The sequence below is a fragment of the Corvus brachyrhynchos genome, unplaced genomic scaffold (assembly GCF_000691975.1).
Source record: "Corvus brachyrhynchos isolate BGI_N302 unplaced genomic scaffold, ASM69197v1 scaffold83, whole genome shotgun sequence".
Taxonomy (NCBI): domain Eukaryota; kingdom Metazoa; phylum Chordata; class Aves; order Passeriformes; family Corvidae; genus Corvus; species Corvus brachyrhynchos.
This window is the reverse complement of record NW_008238464.1, coordinates 2427152-2447162: the sequence shown is the minus strand read 5'-3', so window position 1 is coordinate 2447162 and position 20011 is coordinate 2427152. Positions and strand designations below refer to the sequence as shown.

Here is a 20011-nt window from a genome sequence, read left to right as displayed (position 1 = left end):
CTCAGAGTTGTCATCCCAGATGTTTCAATTCTTCCTGAAGATTTGGAGGAATTGTATGACTTGTTCAAGGTTGGTCTCCCTGAAAAGCAGGGGATGCACCTCTTTGAGGCTTTTTTGGGCATAACTTCCAGCTGTTACTTTGCAGTGCAGCACTGACATCCCGTCCTCTGCCTTGGCCATGCTCCCTGGGTGGGATCTTGCCATTTTGTCCTTTCTGTGGTTGTGCAGTTGTTAAAGAGGAAAAGTAATGTACTCATTCTTCAGAGAAATGCTCCAGAGTTTCTTTCTAACTTTCTGCTTGGAAATGGTCCGTGACAAGTTAGGTTCTGTTAACTTTCACATGCAGAATAAATTAAATATTACGTACCTCTGCTCACTGGGAGCTTGGCAGTGCATTTCAATCCCATTCTCTTAATGCTCTTTAAAGGCAGACTCTCTTTTCCATGGGGAAAAAAACCCCTAAACCCAACAACCTTGTGTCCTTGCCATTTGTTCCCAATTTTCTAATAGTTTGGTTTGCTTTTTTTTTTTTTTAACTAGAAGCAGTTTCAGCTCCTTTCTGTCAAGCTGATGTTTGACAAAATTTACAATAAAGTTGGAGACAGGGACATCTAAGCTTATACAACTATACTTGATTTAGAGGTCCAAGCTTTTAATTATTTCCCGTAATGGACCATTTCTTCTGTGTATTGTCCATAGCCATAAATACTGAGAATATGACTCTGTGGTATGTCATTAGTGTTACACAGCTTTCTTGCCAGGAGCAGCTGTATCCTGCCTCCATTAGTGGTTGTAAGATGATGCTGCTGGGGCTTGTTCTTCAGTGCTTCCCTCTTGCTCGTCGCTGCTGGTTTTGACCTTTGACTAGCTCACACTCCCCTAATTTCATTTTTTGGTAGTGGCTCCTTTTTTGATTTTTCCCTTGCTCCCCCAGGGACAGCTTGCTTTGTTAGGATTCTTAGTTCTGCCTGTTCCTAGCAGAAGACTAATAGGTACAGTATCCAAATGGAGAGGTCTGAGGGAGAATAAATGAGCAGGTCAAGCCTACGCTTACTCTGTATTTTTTGTGACCCTCTGTACCTTTGGCTGGTAAGGGACATCCTGGGTCAGATGTGGTTAAACAGTTTCAGTAGTGAAATTCACAGTAAACTTTTTTCAAGAATTGCCCGGTCTCCCTTCATATTTATTAACTGTCCATTGGAAATTGTGAGAGTGGCTGGCTGCTCTGATGAAAGATCTGCTTTTTCACACAGAATTGGTCCTGGTATCACTGTGACCCCTTGCAACAGAGTGAATGTCGAGCACGTTACAGCGTAGTTTGATGTGAATGCCCTTTTCTGCTGGTTGTGCTCTCTGCTGCTGCGCCCCCCAACAACCGCTGTCCTGTCTCCGATTTCTCCTAGAGGGAGCATTTAATCAGGTGCTACTGGGAAAGCACGAGCGTGGTGTCGGAGCGCCATGACCCCAGGCGGCCGTACGCCGAGCAGTACCGCATCGACGCCCAGCAGTTCGCCAGCCTCTACCGGCTGCTCTCGCCCTGGACCTGCGGGGAGCACACCGACCTCCATGCCCACAGGACCTTCCGCCTCCTGGATGAGAACAGGGACCGGCTCATCGAGTTCAAGGGGCTCGCCAGCTGCTTGGGGATCGGCTCACTGTGGGCTGGGTAGGGGGCAGAGCAGAGGGTGGCACGGGGGGAAACAGCAGTGTTAAAATGCCACCTGACAGGCAGAGAAGATGGTTTTTAGGGCTTGTAATTATCCATATCAGTGACCTTTACTGATGTTTTTGTGTTCCAATCACCTGAAATTTGATTTAAAAGACAGCCTAAGGACATGACTGAATATGGTGTTAGAATATTTGATTTCTCAGACAATAATTTTGTTGAAAATCTTGTGTGAATTAAAAATGACACTTGGGTCTGCACAGAATGCTAGGAAATCCTCTCTACCCAGTTGTTGCTCTGAGTATACCTCTGAAATCTCAGTGTACCTCTTTGAAACTGCTTCTTGAAGACTTAACCTTACACAGCTGACTGCTGCCTGCCTTACATGTTGACAGTAAGCAGAACAAAAACAATCTGGCCTGCAGTGACTGAGGGCTGTGCCAGGGTTGGTCTTGAGGCCACCAGCTGTCCTAATAGGTGAGACTGCCTGTCCAAAATCTGTCTGAAGAGAAAGTGCCATATCTCAACTGTTGCCTGACCTCAAGTGGAAAAAACTGAATCAACATTCAAAGCTTCAGTAAAAAGCCATGTTTTTGTGTTCTTGCCACTTTGGATTTTTAGACTTTTTTATGTGAACACTAAGGCACCCTGTATTCTCTTTTTATTTAGTGTTGATTCTTAGAGGGATACAACTTTAAATTCAAAGTTCTCACAGTATTTGAGTGCATTTCAAAGTTTAGAATCTAATTTTTACTGGTCATTGAAAGTGTGAATTATATTACATGTGAAATAGTTATCTCCATTGGGCTTACCCTACAGAACAGCAGTAAGGGCTGAAGGGGGAGAAATACTAAGAATATGATGTCCCCAACATTTTCTGTCTTTCCCCTCTCACATTTCTGTAAATCTGTGGCAGCAAACAGCCTTTACTAGATTGCCTGCCATCCTCCTTGATATTTTTAAATGATGCTGAAGCTCCATAGGACTAGGTGGTCACAGTCTATTTTAGAAGAACAAAGACCAAAACAGATGGCTGTCACCTGCGGTTCCTTGTTGACAGGCACAACCTAAAGTAATACACTGGCCATATGTTGATTGTCCACGTAAAGAATTATCCCCTGTGCACAAAGAGATGCTTGATTTATTTTAAACTGTGGAAGTAAATGCTCTGGTTTACTTCCTTCTTGTTCTTTCTTTGTAGATGTTATGTATAATGGAGAAATGAACGAAAAGATAAAGTTACTATACAAGCTGCATATCCCACCGGGTAAGAAATCTGAAAGGTTATGAATACCTCACTTTCCCCAAAAAATCTCTTGCTTTTGGGAAAAAGCTGCTTAATGAGGAACCCCATCTTGCTTCCTTCCAACTGCGAGCATACAGGATGTGCATTTGTAGTTGCGCTTACTGCATTCTACAAATTATTCCATTGATGACAAATGGAACCTTTTTGGATAGAATTTATAGATTACAATGTTGAAGCTCACATATCTGTTGCATTCAGAGATCTTTTGCAGCCAATTATATGGTTACTTCCAGACAAAATATGAACTGAAATAATGTTTTGGCTTGTACTCCATGTACAGTAGAGATGTCCTTGTATATCTTGATCCAGTTTGGATTAGGTGACAAAATTCTGTGGTAGTTCCTCTGCAAAGTTTTTAATTAAAATGTGCAGTTCTTGGCAAGCTTCCAACTGCAGCACCAGTCTTACAGTAACATAATTTTACAGTATGATTTAATGAAATAAAAGTACCTAAGTGTTTACAAAACATTTTTGCACAATTACTTCACTTTCTTCAAATACAAAAATAAAAAAACATCATGCAGAATTCAAAGGATTAAATTTGTCACTTTTTTTTTTGATAGCTCTCACAGAAAACGAACGAGACAGCCAGTCACCATTAAAGAATCCTTTGCTGTCAACATCAAGACCACTGGTCATTGGAAAATCAAACGGTATGTCCAGACTGCTTCTCTAATGCGAGTGCATATGAGATAACCAGCTTTCCACTTTTGATCCGTGCCATATTATCTCTGCTCTCTGGGGTTTATTTTGAAATACAGATTTACTCCAGTGACTTGAAAATGAATTCTCCTTTTTATGTCTGCTCCAAAAAAGGTGATGCAGTAGATTACCAAAAGCAGTTGAAGCAGATGCTGAAGGATCTAGCCAAAGAAAAGGATACTAAAAATGAAAAGGAATTGCCAAAAATGAGCCAGGTATGTGCCTTAGCGGCTGTACTGTTTTAAAGAAGTGTACTCGAAATGATTGAATACAAGTTTGGCTCTGTCATGAAGTATGACTTCAGCCTGAACTTATATTCAGTCCTTCAGGTACTGAGGATTGGGGTCCTCTGGTCCAGGGAGCAGGTGTTTAAAAACTTTTACTTTTTAAAAACTACCTTCCTAGCAGTTCCCTCTGCTCAGACTGGCTGGGGAATAGAATTTCAGATTCACTCTCACCTGCAGCAGAAGATGCAAGCAAACAGGCTTATGTAGGCTGGAAAAAGCCCTCCTCCTCCCAAGCCCAAGAATTCCCAGGAATGTACATTGTTGTTCCATCTTCTTGTATCTCCGCTGCACCAAACCAGTAGCTTCTTAGTACACCACACCTGGAACTTGCCCTGTCCTAGCCAAACACTTGAACTGCAGGAGAACAGCTGAAGGCTGTAACAATCTTACCATCTGTTTTCTAATGCCATTAGCTTTCTGTGTTGTTGGCATAAGGAAATCTACTGGAGAGAAAAGGGCTCCATATTAATAAAACAAATGTACAGACACGCAAAGAAAGATGGGACTGTCCCCAGAATCCCTTCTGTGCTCCTGTTGCTAAATAAAGTTTTGAACTGGTGGCATGTACCTACTCTGTCAGCTCTGCAGAGGCTCATGATCTCATAAAGGCATCATTTCACTGAGGGCTCACGACTTTCATTACAGGATATATGGAAACATCCTCTCTAGCCTGATAATAATCTGTGATGGGTAAGCAAGGGAGAGACACAAAGGGGCTGGGCAGGGAAGATCTCAGAATTTTTTTAGAACAGCTGGGGAAAGAGGGGAGAGAAACAGCAGAAGGGAAGTTTGCCTGCAGGCCTGTAGATGGCTACTTCGGTTGTAACTTGCTGTGTGGCAGACACCAGTAATGGATTATCCCTTGCCTTGTATCTCACTTGCCCTTAGATCGTCTGGCATGTCCTGATTTCCTTCATCAGGGCACCAAAATACTTCACTGCCCTCTTCCCTGTTTGATTTCAGCACAAGGTTTCCTAGCAGCAGTGGGGGTTGAAATCCTTTCACTAATGTTTTTAAAAGCAGGCAGAAGTTATAGAAGAGCATATAAATGTACACAGCATTCCACCTGCCTTTGCACTACCGGGCTGCACCTGACTCCTGCAGTGATCCTTAGCATGGCTGTTCAGGACTTTGATGCTGGTTTTTCATCCTTTACAGAGGGAGTTCATTCAGTTCTGCAAAACGTTGTATAGCATGTTTCATGAAGATCCAGAGGAGAATGATTTGTATCAAGCCATTGCCACTGTGACCACACTGTTACTTCAGATTGGAGAAGTAGGACAAAGGAGCATCAGCCTGGGGAGTGGATCAGATGAGTTCACCGAGGACTTACAGCCCGAGGCCTCCACTTCAGACCAGGATGCTGTTTTTACTGACACTGTGAAGACCCCTCACAAAGACTCTCAACCTTCACCTGCGACTGAGGGGGACTGGACTGTCTCTTTTGAACATATTTTAGCCTCCCTCTTGACCGAACAATCATTAGTTAACTTCTTTGAAAAACCCTTAGAACTGAAACCAAAGCTTGAGAATGCAAAGCTAAATCAATACAGTCTCAGAACAAATGGACTGAGCTGCCAGTCACGGAGTGAACATGCAAAACCAAGCACGCAGTAGCAGCAAACATCTCAAAAATGAAATGCACTGAAATTATGCCAAAGGACATACTGTAAAAGGCTTTCAGTTAGCAGTGGACTTCTGGTAAACAATTTGTTGGTCTGTGGTTTTCAGTTCAAGAGCTTTAAAAGCTAAAAGGGTGTGTAGGTTTGTTTTGTGCCATTGACTTATTATGTTCTTGTTTTGAATGTAAAAGGAAACATCTGTCTACAGTGTGAAGACACTGAAGCTCTCTTCCGCACTGGGAGAGCAGAGGCTGGCTCCAGTTGTCTATTTTTTTTAAGCAGGGGAAAACACTTCTCATCTGCTGTCCACAGTTTGTTTCAGTTGCCTTTTTTTGCACTAATACTGAAAACTGTTTCAATGCTGGTAATTGAAACTATTTTAATATATTTGATTGTATTCCAATTTTTATGTCTTGCTGAAATGTTAAGTGTACATGGACTGTGCTTCTCATATAGGTCTGTGAAAACATGCACTTTTCAATAAACCCTTTTTTACAAGACTGGCATTGACAGTATTCACTGATTTGGGGAAGCTAAGTGCCTTTAGTCCCTAGTGCATTAAACAAATACCCTGAGGTAGCATGATCACAATTATTTCACTAATTGGAACCCCGTTTCCATGTAGCACACAGAGCTGCTCTGGGAGAAGCCCACTGAGTCTGCCTAAGAGGCCAGTGTGGCACATCATTCACATGAGATTACATACATGAAATATTGATCTATCAGTTTTGGATGAGTTTTTCTTGATTTGTTTTTAAACAAACTTGGCCTTAACTTAAAATACCTGTGTAAAGGGTCATTACATACCAGAACAAAATACCCAGAACAAAACAAACCTACCAGGACCCACAAAGAACATTTGAATCTCCTTATTCCATTCACATGTAACATAAGTCTAGTGTATCTTTAATTAAGAAAATTACACCATTGTGTTCAAATTCAAAGAAAGCAAGATACTTTAAAAGGCTGGTACCTGTTCCAACTCAATGCTTCACAGTTGAGAGCCTGAACAGACTGGACAATAAAAACAGCAACTTAAGAATATATTTTCTTTTTATCTTTTTATTGTAATGAAAATCTGTTTAATTTTCATCCACATTGACTGTCTGTAGACCTGCAAAACAAGACATTTCATCAACACCTGTTATATATATATATGGAAGACTTCCCAAGGAAGTACACCTACTGTTTCAAGGCTAGTTTGCTATCTTGCTTCTGGAAGAGCAAACTATATAGGCAAGTATTTCTCCAAACGTTAAAACAAAAACTTACTTGTAGTTATGGAATTTTTTTTCTCAGATGACAAGCAGAAAGGGCTCAACCTGCCTGAGTTTTTGACATCAGAGAATAGGCTTTACATGGGAAAACAAACCTTAGAACTACCCTAACAACAATGGCCAGTGTTTTTCAATCTCTCAAAATTTACATGATCATTTCACTAAATTCTGTACTTTTTTTTTAATATGGAGCAGGCAAACCAGCAGCTCTGTTCTCTACAGTTAAGCCAGTGGTTTCACTCTTGCAGTGTTCTTTTCACCTGAATTTTGCAATGCAGGAGGAGCTGTCCTGCTTTGCTTCTTGTTCAAACACGGCATGGGAGATGCATGGAACCTTCCTTACCTTTGAATGTTGTGACTGGTACATAGGTAACCAGAGTGTACAGCTTGTTGGGTGAATCCTCATCCTCATTGCGCTTTCTGGACAAACGCACGCGGATACGGTAAGGAACATTCCTAAAATTAAGATGGCAGATTAATTTTCAGTAAAGTCTGTATTGAAACCCGTGAATTCATAGGAAAGTTCTTTCTCAGCATCATAGCAAGAGCAAAATCTTGTACTTTAAGAGATTGTACTGTTTGCCTTAGAGGAGCTATTTTTTTTTGGTTTGGTTTGGTTTTATTAAAGTTAGAAGGTAAAATTTAACTGAGCCTTGAGTAAGATGAATTCATAATCCAGTAGGAGCATAAAGTCAGAAGTGCATCATCAGTCCACTACTGAGGAAATACATCATGAAGATGATCAGCAAGTGAACATGATCAGCAAGCAGCTGTTACTAACAAGCACTTCTTACTACAATGTAAGATAGTGAGGAAAAACCCCAACAATCTACCTTGAAAGCCCAAGGACTCTGTCAAAAGTCAGAGTATTGCCTAATCTTTATGCCAGAAATCGTGGAAATTATAGTGAGCATCAGGCCTGAACCTAGGTCTTACTTATGGGCACAAAACTGATCATCATTTCTTCCTAACAAAGCCCATGGAATAACAACTAAATTGTTCAGATGATTTTGTTTGTAATAGCTTAGTGTTCTCACCCAATAATGCCCAAAATACACTGTTGAAGGATGGCACAAAATTTATTTTCCACACCGTTTTTCACATAACCTGCCACCTCAGAGGAACTCAAGATTTTAGGAAACTCCTGCTCAGACTACTTTGCTCCACAGAAATCTGAAGGAACTTCCTCCTCCCTGCTGTACCTTTTCAAGAGCAGTGGACATAGAAATTTAAGACACAGGAACTTGCTCTCCTTTACTCCCTTCTTGTCAAAGTCAAAAGCATTTTTCACTACTTTATGTAGACCACTATCTTACCAGGCAACATAGTGATTTTAGCCTCTGCTGATCCTTCCAGAGGAAGGTATTTTACTTTGCATACATTATGTTTTTTAACTAGTAAAAAACTGCACTCACACTGGAAAGACAGATATGATGATTCCTTGCTCCACAGACTTCACATTTACCAGTTAACATGAGGAAGTCTTGGTTAGCAGCCTCCCTACGAAGCTCTGGAGTTATGCTCTCTCCTGGTTACATTGCTACTTCTTCACTCCTTACATACTGGGCAGTTTAACAGGGAGGACACTGAACCCCTGCCTATAAGACCCAGTAACTCGGTCTCATCTTCCCACTCTGCTTTTTGAAGGAAAGGTGGGAAACACAATGCCAGGCAAAGCATTCTATGTATGTCATAGACTAGACTTACGGACCCAGTTCCCAGAAGATATGGTTTAAATCCACGGGTATCCAGTGCATCTCTCAAAGCAGCAATCCAGATCAGTCAACCTTTTTTTAGAGTTTAAGAGGTCCCACTCCTCACAGGAGTTCTTTTGGACCATCTTTACATATGTCAAATCAGCTGCCTTTGTAGCAGTGATTTAACAAAAAGTTGTAGTTTTTGGTCCCCAAATGACTTATTTATTTGTACTTACAAGAAAAGATTAATGGCCCTGTTTAAAACACACCTCCTTTGGTGCAGCATTTATCAGTTCAGCATGCTTCAAAACCTAATCCTGTTCAGATACACTAGACATATCCCAGACACAGCCTGGGACTGTAGGTATCACTAAAAGCTCAGGTTTATAAAAACTGTCTGCTACAACAGGGATCAAGGTACTACAGTATTACAATATCCCAATCCTTTCTCTTCCCTGCCCTCCACCCCCAAACTCGCATTCCTTCTTTTGCTTTATTCTTATTAGAAGTAGAAGGAAGTTCTTTTAATCCCAGAGTTTACCAAAGCTCTGTTACAAATACCCCAGGAAAGCTGACCAGAACACAGAGGTGACAGAAAGATTAGGTTGGTGCATATACCGCAAGAAGGAAGCATTTGCAAAGAAAATGCAAACACTGCAAGAAGTATATAGTTTTTTCCCAATCCTTGGTGTCCTTCCTCACCCAGTAAGGAAAACTGCAAAAACCCACCTTATTCCTTTAGCCCAGACCGCTTTGTTCAGTCTGGTATCAATGCGAACATCAGGAGTACCCATCTCCTTCATCGCAAATTTACGGATTTCCTTGAGAGCGCGTGGTGCTCGCTTCTTGAAGCCCCTGGGACACACACAAGAGTCACTTCTTTAACTTCAGGACACTGTCAGCACTAGACACTCGTTGCATGTGTTCTCCATACAACCCAAAGCATTGTGTTAAAGAGCAGACTAACAGTTGTACCAGCACAACTGGACCTTTACCCTGTCAGGCAGCTGGTAACTTTTAATAGAAACCACTTATACTTAGGTAGAATATTTTCAGTAAAATTTTGCAATCACAAGATCTCCTGGATCTTAAGCCTTCATTTTAATGTCAACAAGTTTCAATATCTCAGTAACACTGAAGAGATCAGAAGTTTCACAGACACTCTGAATAAAAGCCCTATGAGAAAAGCAGTGCAATGATAATAACATAAACATGACTGAACTGTATCAGTATTGAAATAAACAGCAGAAGAACAAAATTGATGTTATTCTCAGTATCAGCTTTTGCTGAACAGTACTTGATGGTTGCTTTCTTTCATGCTATCAGGACTGCACCAATACCACCATGAGAACTGGTTTTTTCCCCCAGTCTCATGCCCATTATGGCCAGATCCTGCAGGACTGGGCATTCACAACAGAAGTAAGAGCTGCACCATGAGCATTTTGCCATATGTAATTACACCCACACTGTGACACGGGGCTGTGCCAGTAGTGCCTGACGTCCCACAGTGGGTTATATTCAGTTATACTATGTGTATGCTGCTGTTGATACTTTGTGCTAGAAATGTGCTAAATAAAAAGCATTTCAGCTCTAGCATATCATGCCCCAAAAGAAAAGTGGACATCATGATCATCAGCATTAAAACAGACTGAACTGCCAATCAATACGCAAGGCCAGAACATCTTAATGCCATTTGAAGAGTACCACTATCTCCCATTCTCAGCCGCGGTTTTGCAATACTCCACTGCCTCATTTCTCTCCTATCCCATGTTAACTTTAGCCACTGCACCAATTGTTTGGATTTGGATGGTGTCTTCCATGTGACTGCAGGCATACTTAGAATTCAAGGGCAATGCAGTTTCTTCTGAAGCACTTCTCCACAACAGTTTCATGAGGTTCAGCATTCGGTTGATTAAAAAGCTACTCTTACCTACACACAACAAATATCCTTTAACCCAAATCATATCCCAGTTTACACCTCACACAATTTCGTGTTAAACATGAAGCCAACCATTTGATTACAGCAGTATTAAATTTCTGAAATGTTCTCGGTAGCCTGAAGTCTAAGCACTTGCTTGGGAAAGAACGACAACTTGTGCACAGAAGTAAATCAACCTAAGTTCAATTTAAGTTCTGGAACACTCACAATCACAGAAGCAGGCTTGTTCCTGACAGCCACAGGCCAAGTCTGGCGTTGCACAGGTACAGAGCTGCTGCCTCGGGACACAACCGAGGCACAAGGGACCACAAACACCATGCTGTAAGGACAGCCCTTCTCTGCCCTTTAAAACGTACTGAACCCACTTCCAAATGCCTCTTCACAGAAGGCGAATTTCGCTGATAGAAAGAACTTACACGCCATGGATCCGCTTGTGAATGTTGATGGTGTATTCCCGAGTTACTACCTCGTTGATGGCAGAGCGGCCCTTTTTCTTCTCGCCGCCTTTCTTTGCGGGAGCCATCTCAGCGACCCTGAAAGGCACCGTGCACACGTCAAACGCAGACCTCGGACCTTCCCCGTCCCCTTCCCTCCCGCCGTCCCCAGCCCCTTACAAACCGCACAACTCCCACATTCAGAAACCTAAACCTAAGCTTAATTAACCCCCGGGGTCGCACTAGTCGCGGGCTTCACGCAGCAACCTTCCAGCATCACAGATGCTTTACTTCCATCTCCCTGAGAGGAGCAGGAAGCACATCTGAGACTCTTCGACCACCTCGCATTAACACCGGCCTCCTGGCCAGCCCCAAACCCCCTCCTTCCGCAAGGCGACCCAGGAGGGCAGCTCAGCCCGTCCCGGAATGAACACGACGGTGCCAAAGCGGCTCCTCCCAGGGGCAACAGCACGGGCCGTATCCCCGTCCCATGAGTCCCGCAGGCCTCCCCGGGCCTGGGGAGGGCAGAACACGGGCCCCATTCCCGCCAAACGCGGACGCGCCGGGAGATCCCACGCGGTGCCTCCCTTGCCGGGCCGCCCCCCTTGCCGGGCCGGGCCGCGTTCCCGCCGCGCTGCGGGGTCTCCGCGGAGGATGGAGGCGGATTCTGCGGGACAAACCCGCGCCCACACTCACCCTGCCCGGGCTCAGGCCGGAAAGGAGCGCGCGCGGCACGCTGGGAAACAGGAGCTCTTCCGGGATGAGGCTGAGCAGCGACTGCGCCGGCGGCGGGCGGGGCTGCCTGGGGGGCGGTGTCAGCGTGTGCCCGGACCCGGGATGTTCCCTGGGAGCGGTGTCAGTGTGTGCCGGACCCGGGATGTTCACTGGGAGCAGTGTCAGTGTGTGCCCGGACCGGGAATGTTCCCTGGGAGCGATGTCAGTGTGTGCCCGGACCGGGGATGTTCCCTGGGAGCGGTGTCAGTGTGTGCCCGGACGGGGGGTGTTCTCTGGGAGCGATGTCAGTGTGTGCCCGGACCGGGGATGTTCCCTGGGAGCGGTGTCAGTGTGTGCCCGGACCGGGAATGTTCCCTGGGAGCGGTGTCAGTGTGTGCCCGGACCGGGGATGTTCACTGGGAGCGGTGTCAGTGTGTGCCCGGACCGGGGATGTTCACTGGGAGCGGTGTCTGGGTGTGCCCGGACCGGGAATGTTCACTGGGAGCAGTGTCAGTGTGTGCCCGGACCGGGGATGGTCTTTGGGGCGGTGTCAGTGTGTGCCCGGACCGGGAATGTTCAGTGCCCGCCCGCCCGCTCCCTCTGTAGGGTCTCTCTTTTCCTTGGAGTGGTGTGTGGGGAGCTCGGCTTGGCGCACTGGTGCTTCCAAGAAGCATTTTGCCTCCCGCAGATCTGGAGCTCTTGTTCCCGAGACAGAACCGAAGCATCCCGGCCTGGGGCAGTAGCCTGATGTAACCATCTCACCTGCCCGGAAAACCTAAGGGATTATGTTGGAACAAGCTGGGTGTTGGCTATAATGAACTAGAACACCCCAGCTCTGTGAGGACTGGCGTTGCCTTGTGTGTGCAACAGAGAACAAGGGCAATAATCCCAAACCGGAATGTGTGTATGGGGAAAGCATGAAAAACTAGGTATTGACATAAATCTGCTCTTGTGAGCTCTCTGTATCCTTCCAAACAATGTATTAAACCAGCTTAGAAGGCAACCCTACCCTATCTACAGCATCTCCCTGTTAAAAGCTTACAGTGCCACTGGTTTTAGAAAGTGTTTGTGTTTGCTCCAAGGCTGCGTTTGGTTTGGACATACCACTGGCAACTGGGAGACATGTGGGTTTATAATCCCTGAGAGTAGAACAAATTCTTAAAGGAATTTTCCCTTCCTGTATCTTCTGTCATAGTAGAGATCCATCAACTGCTACTTCCACAAGTATTTCCTCTGAGGTGCTCTTATTCCTTCATTACCTCTTCCTGCATGAACTTTGGGCTTACAGATTTGTCCCCTCCTTTCCCAGGAGTGGCTGGGGTTTATGAAGTTAGCCTCTGTCTTAGCCAACTGGCCTTTGCTTAGGTTTGTCTATAGTTAATGAAAAGAGAGAGGTTCCTTCAGACATTAAGTGAAACCTTCAAGTTTAGCTTTCTAATCTTCATCTGGTGGGGTCACTCTTGCTTCACTGAACACAAGAATTTAAAGGGATGAGCAGGCTAATTCACCCTGGTACCTAAAGGTAGCAGTAAAAACACTTTCTTAGAGACCAGATACTTGATTCCCTCAATCCTCTCCCAATGACGGATTGTATGGACTGAAATACACATGCACCCATCAGTGCTACCACCCAGTCTTGCAATTGAATCATCAGGGTAATTTTGTCAATGGATTTTCTTTAGGAGACTTCTAGCTTTTCAGAACTCAGGGCAAATAAGCTTTTTTTCATTTCCGTGAGAGCTTACTTTCACAACTTCCAGCTCCCAGCCCAGTTATCTCCATTGTTCCCCTATGGCATATAAACCAGAACATGTGGGCCCTGCTGATGGGATCCTTGATACTCAAGGGAGGGAAGGCCATGTGTGCACTTTGTTGAAGCTAATGCTGGCTCCAGTGGCTGCAAGCTGCCCTGAGAGCCATCCCCTTTCAGTCTTACTGAGGGGAATGAACACATTCTTGTGCTCGTTACCCACCTCCATCTGTGTTGGAGGTTCTCCCTGTCTGCAGAGGGAAAGCAAACCTGTACCTTGGCTGCTCCATCCTGTAGTCAGTTTGAATTTAATGTGAAAAGGAGTCTGCACGAGGATGCTAAAGTGGAAACTCGACTGTCTACAGGGTGAGTACTCCAGAGGAGATGTGTCCCAAAACTCAGGACAGCGGTGTCTTAAAACACTGAAGTTGGACATGGGTCAAAACCCTGGTGTGTGCTGAGTCACAGATCTGTTTTGTGCTAATATAGAACTCTTTGGTTGGAAGTACAAAGCTGCCTGAGGTCTTTAAAGGTGCTCAAAGTTTTAAAGGTGCTTAAAATGAGCTGTCTTCACTTGCAGCTAATACAACTTCCTGAGCTTTCATTCTCAGTGTCTATGCCATGACAAAAATTCCAAGGGATAATACTTGGTTTTGCTAACTGGGTGCCAAACACCATTCAAGTCTGTGGCTAAGATTAAAAGTCTAAAGTGAATCACATAGTTCAACAGTCACAGGAAAATGTGTGCAATTCCTGCAATAAAGCCTTTTGGCTATTTTATTTTATTCTACAAATAAAGACAAGTGTCCATCATTAAATGGAAAAAATAATAGTTTGAGTTGTATATAGCATGAAACAGTAGTTCCCTTCACAAAAACATTTCTAATTCATTAGTTTATTACAAAATACCCACTCACAAAAAAGCACAAGCACAATCTTTATACTTGTGAAATGAGTTGATATTTCATATACAAAATAATTTCCACATAATTCCATATAATTTTATTTTATATAGAAATAGGTCATTATTACAACAGCTGTACAATACACTACTTTTTATTTAATAATTACATAAAATCTTTCTTAGAAACATATCAACGGAAAACATACAAAAGAAGCGAAAAGTGCATTTTCTTTTTTTCCCTCCAAAGGAAAATTTAATCCTAAATGTTATAATGAAAGAGATATGTAATAGTCTGCAGCATCCCGAGTCAGTGGGCCAAAACACAGTGCATATTTCTCAGAGACCTGGAGTGGGTGAGTTTAGGCTGAAGAAGGATTCATGTTGTACTATTGGAGAGTTGCATGATTGTGCTTACAATTTGAGTTCTCCTTTGCAATCACAATTCACGTAGGAAACAGTCCAGTGTGGGTTTTCTTTTTTGGTTGGTTGGTTTTTACTAATGAAGAACAGTTAGGGTAAGCTGCATAATACTTTTCAGATTCTAAATCAAGGGTTATGAGCTGTAGACCATCTTCACCAATGGCTGGACTTTCTCCTCCATTGGATGTGCTAATTTGGCCACAAGAATAAAGAAACAAACTTCTCTTTACAGAAAGTGCCTAGGTTTTGTCCTCTGTGCAGTTGTGCAAAATAATAACAATAATCATAATAAAAATAATCTCTTGTTCTCTCCTCAATAGACCTTTGACGCAGTGCTTTTCATACACAAAAGAAGAACTGAAACAGTGAAGGCCAAGTACCTCATGAGTCTGTCGACAGTCTTTTGAATTGCCAGATGGCTTCCAGAGTGACACGCCGGGATTGAACGCCTCTTCCTATGCACCCAGTGGTGATGGAAGCTGCACAGGATAGTGCTCCTTTTTATTTTGCTCTGTCAGTACATCCTGTGCTCACGACACAGCGCAAACGGAAGCCAGTGTGCCGTGAATGCACTGTCTGTGGCAGTCTGCGCTCTGGGCATACTTCTGTCATAGAGCTTGGAAAGAAATGCTTGTGCAAAAGCCAGAACAGTAAGTACAGTCATTCTCTTCTGCCCCATGTGCCCATTGGTTAAAGCTAATCGTGCATTGATTGTGCTGGTGGGACTCTATCGCAGTGGCTGTGGTAAATTTGATGATTCTGACAAACTATTCCTTCTTCTTGATGTTAGTTGTTGTTGTTGTTGTTGTTGTTGTTGTTGTTGTTGTTGTTGTTGTTGTTGTTGTTGTTGTTGTTGTTGTTGTTGTTGTTGCTGCTGCTGTGTCTGATGATACCCAATATTTCCTTGCTGTGGTGAGTAAGATGGCAGGAGCAAAGAATCGGGTTGTTCATTGTGCAAAGAACTTGGTGTTTGCACCTACAGATAAAATAAAATTTATCACAGTGTTTGATTCTTTCACATGTTAATGCTCTTTGTCCTCAGTGTACAGGATGCTTAAAAATACTACTGGTTTTCTGGCTTTTATTTCTGGAGCTGTTTGGGATGAGGTTAGCTTAACTAATGCTAGAAGGAATGGACATAAATTGCAACAAAGAACATTCCAATTAGGCATTGAGAAGGTTTTCTCACGGGAATGCACTGCCTGGGATTTGCAGGTTATCCTGAAAAGCCTGTTTAGGAACCGGGTGGGTGAACATGTCAGAAATGACACGGATGGATGGCAGAAATGAAACAGGATCCTAACGTGCCTCATGCTGTCCCTTCCAGCCCTTCCTTTTCGTGAGCTTACAGTAGGGTGTGACCTTGCAGTGTTGAAGTTGATGTGAATTTTGCAGATCCTTTATTGGAAACAGTATCTGCCATACTTTTTTTCATTAATTCTTGCCTATGATAAGAATTTCATTTCAATAACAAGAGTTTAATCATTTGAGGTTGGTTATACTCTTTCAGTGATGCCAGTGGACATGTGACCAGGTTTTATAGACTCAGTTCAGCTCCTGTTGAACTAATACAGAGACACCTCATTTCCCCCCTTTGCTTTAGTATGTGTTGAATTAGGTCAAAAAATAAGTATTTTTACATCTTCAAATCACCTGGTTCTTCCAGGCAATGTGCTCCACTTTATCTTCTTTGCCTTGTGGGGTTGAAAAAATATGTTAGTTTCCTGAAGGGATCCAGATATCTGATCCAGATCTATTTTATATTGATGCTGGTAATTAAAAATCATCTTTCGACTTGTAAACTAAGCAAATTTTATACTGAATAAAGAGTACAGAACAAATCCTAAGGCATTGATTTTCTCCAGCTAGAAATAAGCTTTAAATATATCCAAGATAATCTGATTATGCTTTCAAATGTACAGAATTAGTAATTTCCTTTTAAATATTCTGACTGTTCCCACTGCTCCCTTGCTGTACTGGTACAGAGCACTGTAGCAGTGTGTCACATGTCAGAATCTCTTAAATGGACATTTCTGCCAGGATCAGGCTCCAGCAGAAACCTGGGGCTCCATTTGCAGAGTCCACTCACCTTATTACTCTGTGTGTACACTTTATACATCATCCTCTTTGTCCTACCTGCAGGTAGCGTTGTTGCTGATGCTGTTGGTGCTGGAGTTGCATAGGTGGCAAAGAGGATGGCTGGGAAGGAGGGCTAGTGGTGAACCCTTGGTTTAACACTGCTTGTCCCATCAGTACGATTGGAGAGCTGCTGCTGGAAGTCTGCACTTCCAAACTTTGAAACATTTGTTGGGTTTGAGAATACCTATGGAAGAAAGAAGTGAAACAATCAAGAAAAAAATGTTGGAAACAAAGGTCTTCTGTTGCTGCCTGTTCCGAGCTTCCCTTCCCCCTCCCCAAGAGACTTGCCTCTGCCATGTGCTCTGAACCCCTTTGTTCCAAGCGCGGGCAAAACCCAAATGTAACTCAGACTCTTTAGCAGTGTCTGATTGGCCGGTCACCCCGGGTCCGCCCCCAGTCCTCCCCTTTCCCCTTCTCCGAATAAAAGAAAGGACCAAGAGGGGGGCCCGCCCTCTTTGGCTTGCACCCTTTCTGCGAACATCTTGTCTCTGTTTCTATTTGGAAGCTTCTAATTGCAGGAATTGGCAACCAAAAGCTGTATTTCTCCCTCTTTGCTTCTACTGGTGGTATCAGCTTTGCAGCTACTATCGCCGCTTTTAGAGCTACTGAAATGCTGGATTGCCCGTGCTACCTCTCTAGGCTGCCCGAGGCTTTCTAAGGCACTGAACTATGAGCCTAGCTGGTAAAAAGCTGTAAGTATCTCCACAGTCTTCTCTTAGAATAGGGATGGCAATCCCTAGTCTTCCTAATTCATAGAATCACAGAATGATTTGGGTTGGAAAGGACCTTAAAGACCATCTAGTGCCAACCTCCCTCCCATGGGCAGGGACACCTTCCACTACACCAGGTTGCTCAGAGCCCCATCCAACCTGGCTTTGAACACTTTCAGGGATGGGGCATCTACCACTTCTCTGGACAACCTGTTCCAGTGCCTCACCACCCTCACAGTAAAGAATTTCTTCCTAATATCTAATCTAAACTTGCCCTCTTTTAATTTAAATTCATTGCCTTTTGTCCTATCCCTATACACCCTTGTAAAAAGTCCCTCCCCTTCTCTCCTGTACCCTCTTTTAGATACTGGAAGGCTGCTGTCCTTGGGCCTTCTCTTCTGCAGCTGAAACCTCCCAAACTCTCAACAAATGATTCCTGTGCATAGGACCTGCTAATATGAGCAACAGCACTATTGGCAGCACTGCTTTCCCTTACTCTGTGCATGAGCTGGACTTGGAGGAAAGAATACATCTCACCTCAAAATCCAGATCACATTTTAGATTCATTAAAGATTCTGGTTTATGCATGTCTTGTCTTCAGCCACAGCATTCACGTCCCAGGCTCATTAAACCAAATGGCCTTTGATTCTGTTTTAGTATGCTGAGCCCTGAACTGCAGCAAGAGAGAAGCAAATGCACCTCCTGTCCTGCTGCCTGTGCTCCCCTGTGACTGCCTGGGGGGTGGTGATCTCTTGCAGAAACATGGCTAGGGTTGATTACTTCTTAAGCTGCTCATACACATATTGCCAAGTACGATCAGCAGTTCCCATCACAGTGAGCCCCACTCTAGGAACAGAAGAAGCCTCTAGAAACCCTCTGGAATGAGGGATGGGACAGAAACTAAATGCTCATCTCCTCTTGCCATTCTGCTTTTGCATAGCAAAGCTTAAATATGTGTTGTTTTGTGGAAGGCTGTGGGCAAAACCACAATGGAACTATTGCCAAACCAGCCTAATTCTGTTTATCCTGTAAAGGGTGATGAGATCATAGTGTGGCATGTGTTCACTCAACAGCTGTTCAACATTAGGGTTTAGTCAGAAATGCTACAGTCTGGGTACTTGTACGAGGATGTGAGCTCCTATAAAAGGGTCCCACGAGTCAGGAAGTCTACATGAACTAGGAGATGCATCTTTGCAAATAAGGCCTCTTTTATTCAGAGGCTTAAAAGCAGAGCTACAATGTTTACATTTGACAAATTAAATCAAGATAATCTTAAACACCAATAGTGTTGCTTAAAAAAAGAAGTACTGAATTCCTGAGATAACATTAGAAGAATACTGTTTTGTAAAAAGAATTATTTTTACAGAAATGATGTGCAATCAGTTGCTTATTATTTTAGCAGTTCACAATTAAGTACAGTGACCAAAAACAGCTTAAAAAAAAGGGTATATTTTGACCAGTGTGGTCTGCTTCCTTCATCTAAGTTTTGAGGGGACAAAACAACTGAGCTGAGGCTTTCTTGGCACCAGTCAAATAACTAGGCCAGTGCTGACTTTCTCTCTCACATTTACCTTGGTGGATCAGAAATTCTAGTGCTGAAGCAGGCAGCATGTGAGGGACAAATATTCCCCCAGCCATGGCTTGTTAAAACGCCCCTGGCACATTGTGTTTCTCTCTGTCATCCTTCTTGATGTGACCAGGCAGGGTAAGGCTGACCCTGACGCCAGAAGGCAGGCTCAGCACAGAAACACATTCCCAATATTTATAACTACTTCGTCATCTTACAAAAGAAGGCTACTTCCCCTCAAAAGCAACTTTGATGTTTTATCTTCGACAAGGCACATACTTAGCCTGGGATCCCGCCATGCTGAGGTCTGAAGGGTGTCTTGCATTACAGGAGCCAGGCATCATGGGCTGAATAGGCTGGCTAAGCAACAATCTAGCACATGAGGGAAAAAAAAAAAGTGACATTGCTGGAAGAGAAGGACCATACAAATCCCACACTGTGCAAAGAGAAACAGGGCATTTTCGCAGGCACGGCACCAGGCTGAGTGTGGGGAGCCTGACCCAGCCCTGCTGGCTGCGGCAGGAGCATCCTGAGCACTGCAAGGTGGAGAGGCTGGGGCAGAGCCTGCCCTCTGGGGTGATCTGGGTGCCTGATATACACCTAATAAACCACATTTTTTATCATTATTATCTGCTAAGTATATGGATACTTGAATAATATTTTACAACTTTGGTTAAATTCACCTTGTGCTCTTCAAAGCCAGCAGCAAGATTTCAGTTTTCATAACGCTACGGGGTTAGACAGCTACGCTCTGGGGGTGCTAATCCACCCGTGTGACTCCAGTGACAGGAGCTGGTGTGCGCTGTGATCGCTGTTTCCGCTGAGCAAAGCCGGCAGCTCAGCCCTTGCCAAGCGCGGCCCCGGTGCCCCCGTACCT

At 43.8% G+C, this 20011-nt stretch overlaps 3 protein-coding genes across 3 annotated transcripts in view; 1 reads left to right on the top strand and 2 right to left on the bottom strand.

Moving 5' to 3' along the window:
* TBC1D8 (TBC1 domain family member 8) overlaps positions 1-5596 on the top strand; it is a gene marked incomplete at its 5' end in the record, with an annotated part of 47684 nt that extends 42088 nt beyond the window's left edge. The window contains 6 exons of the mRNA XM_017736972.1: positions 1-69; positions 1404-1644; positions 2868-2933; positions 3536-3625; positions 3789-3889; positions 5120-5596. Of these exons, the coding sequence (XP_017592461.1) occupies positions 1-69; positions 1404-1644; positions 2868-2933; positions 3536-3625; positions 3789-3889; positions 5120-5578 (1026 nt within the window). The remainder of the gene's footprint in view (positions 70-1403; positions 1645-2867; positions 2934-3535; positions 3626-3788; positions 3890-5119) is intronic.
* A 1025-nt stretch (positions 5597-6621) lies between these two features.
* On the bottom strand, positions 6622-11714 carry RPL31 (ribosomal protein L31). Its single transcript, XM_008635818.2, has 5 exons — positions 11627-11714; positions 10913-11029; positions 9287-9412; positions 7204-7316; positions 6622-6697 (listed from the first exon to the last, which is right to left on the bottom strand). Exons 2-5 carry the CDS (start codon positions 11017-11019, stop codon positions 6666-6668), a joined length of 378 nt encoding a protein of 125 aa, XP_008634040.1. The 5' UTR covers positions 11020-11029; positions 11627-11714; the 3' UTR covers positions 6622-6665.
* A 2421-nt stretch (positions 11715-14135) lies between these two features.
* NPAS2 (neuronal PAS domain protein 2) overlaps positions 14136-20011 on the bottom strand; it is a 56298-nt gene continuing 50422 nt past the window's right edge. Inside the window, 4 exon segments of the mRNA XM_017737158.1 lie at positions 14136-15529; positions 15590-15694; positions 16855-17041; positions 19414-19519. Coding sequence (XP_017592647.1) covers positions 15446-15529; positions 15590-15694; positions 16855-17041; positions 19414-19519 — 482 coding nt within the window. The 3' untranslated portion in view covers positions 14136-15445.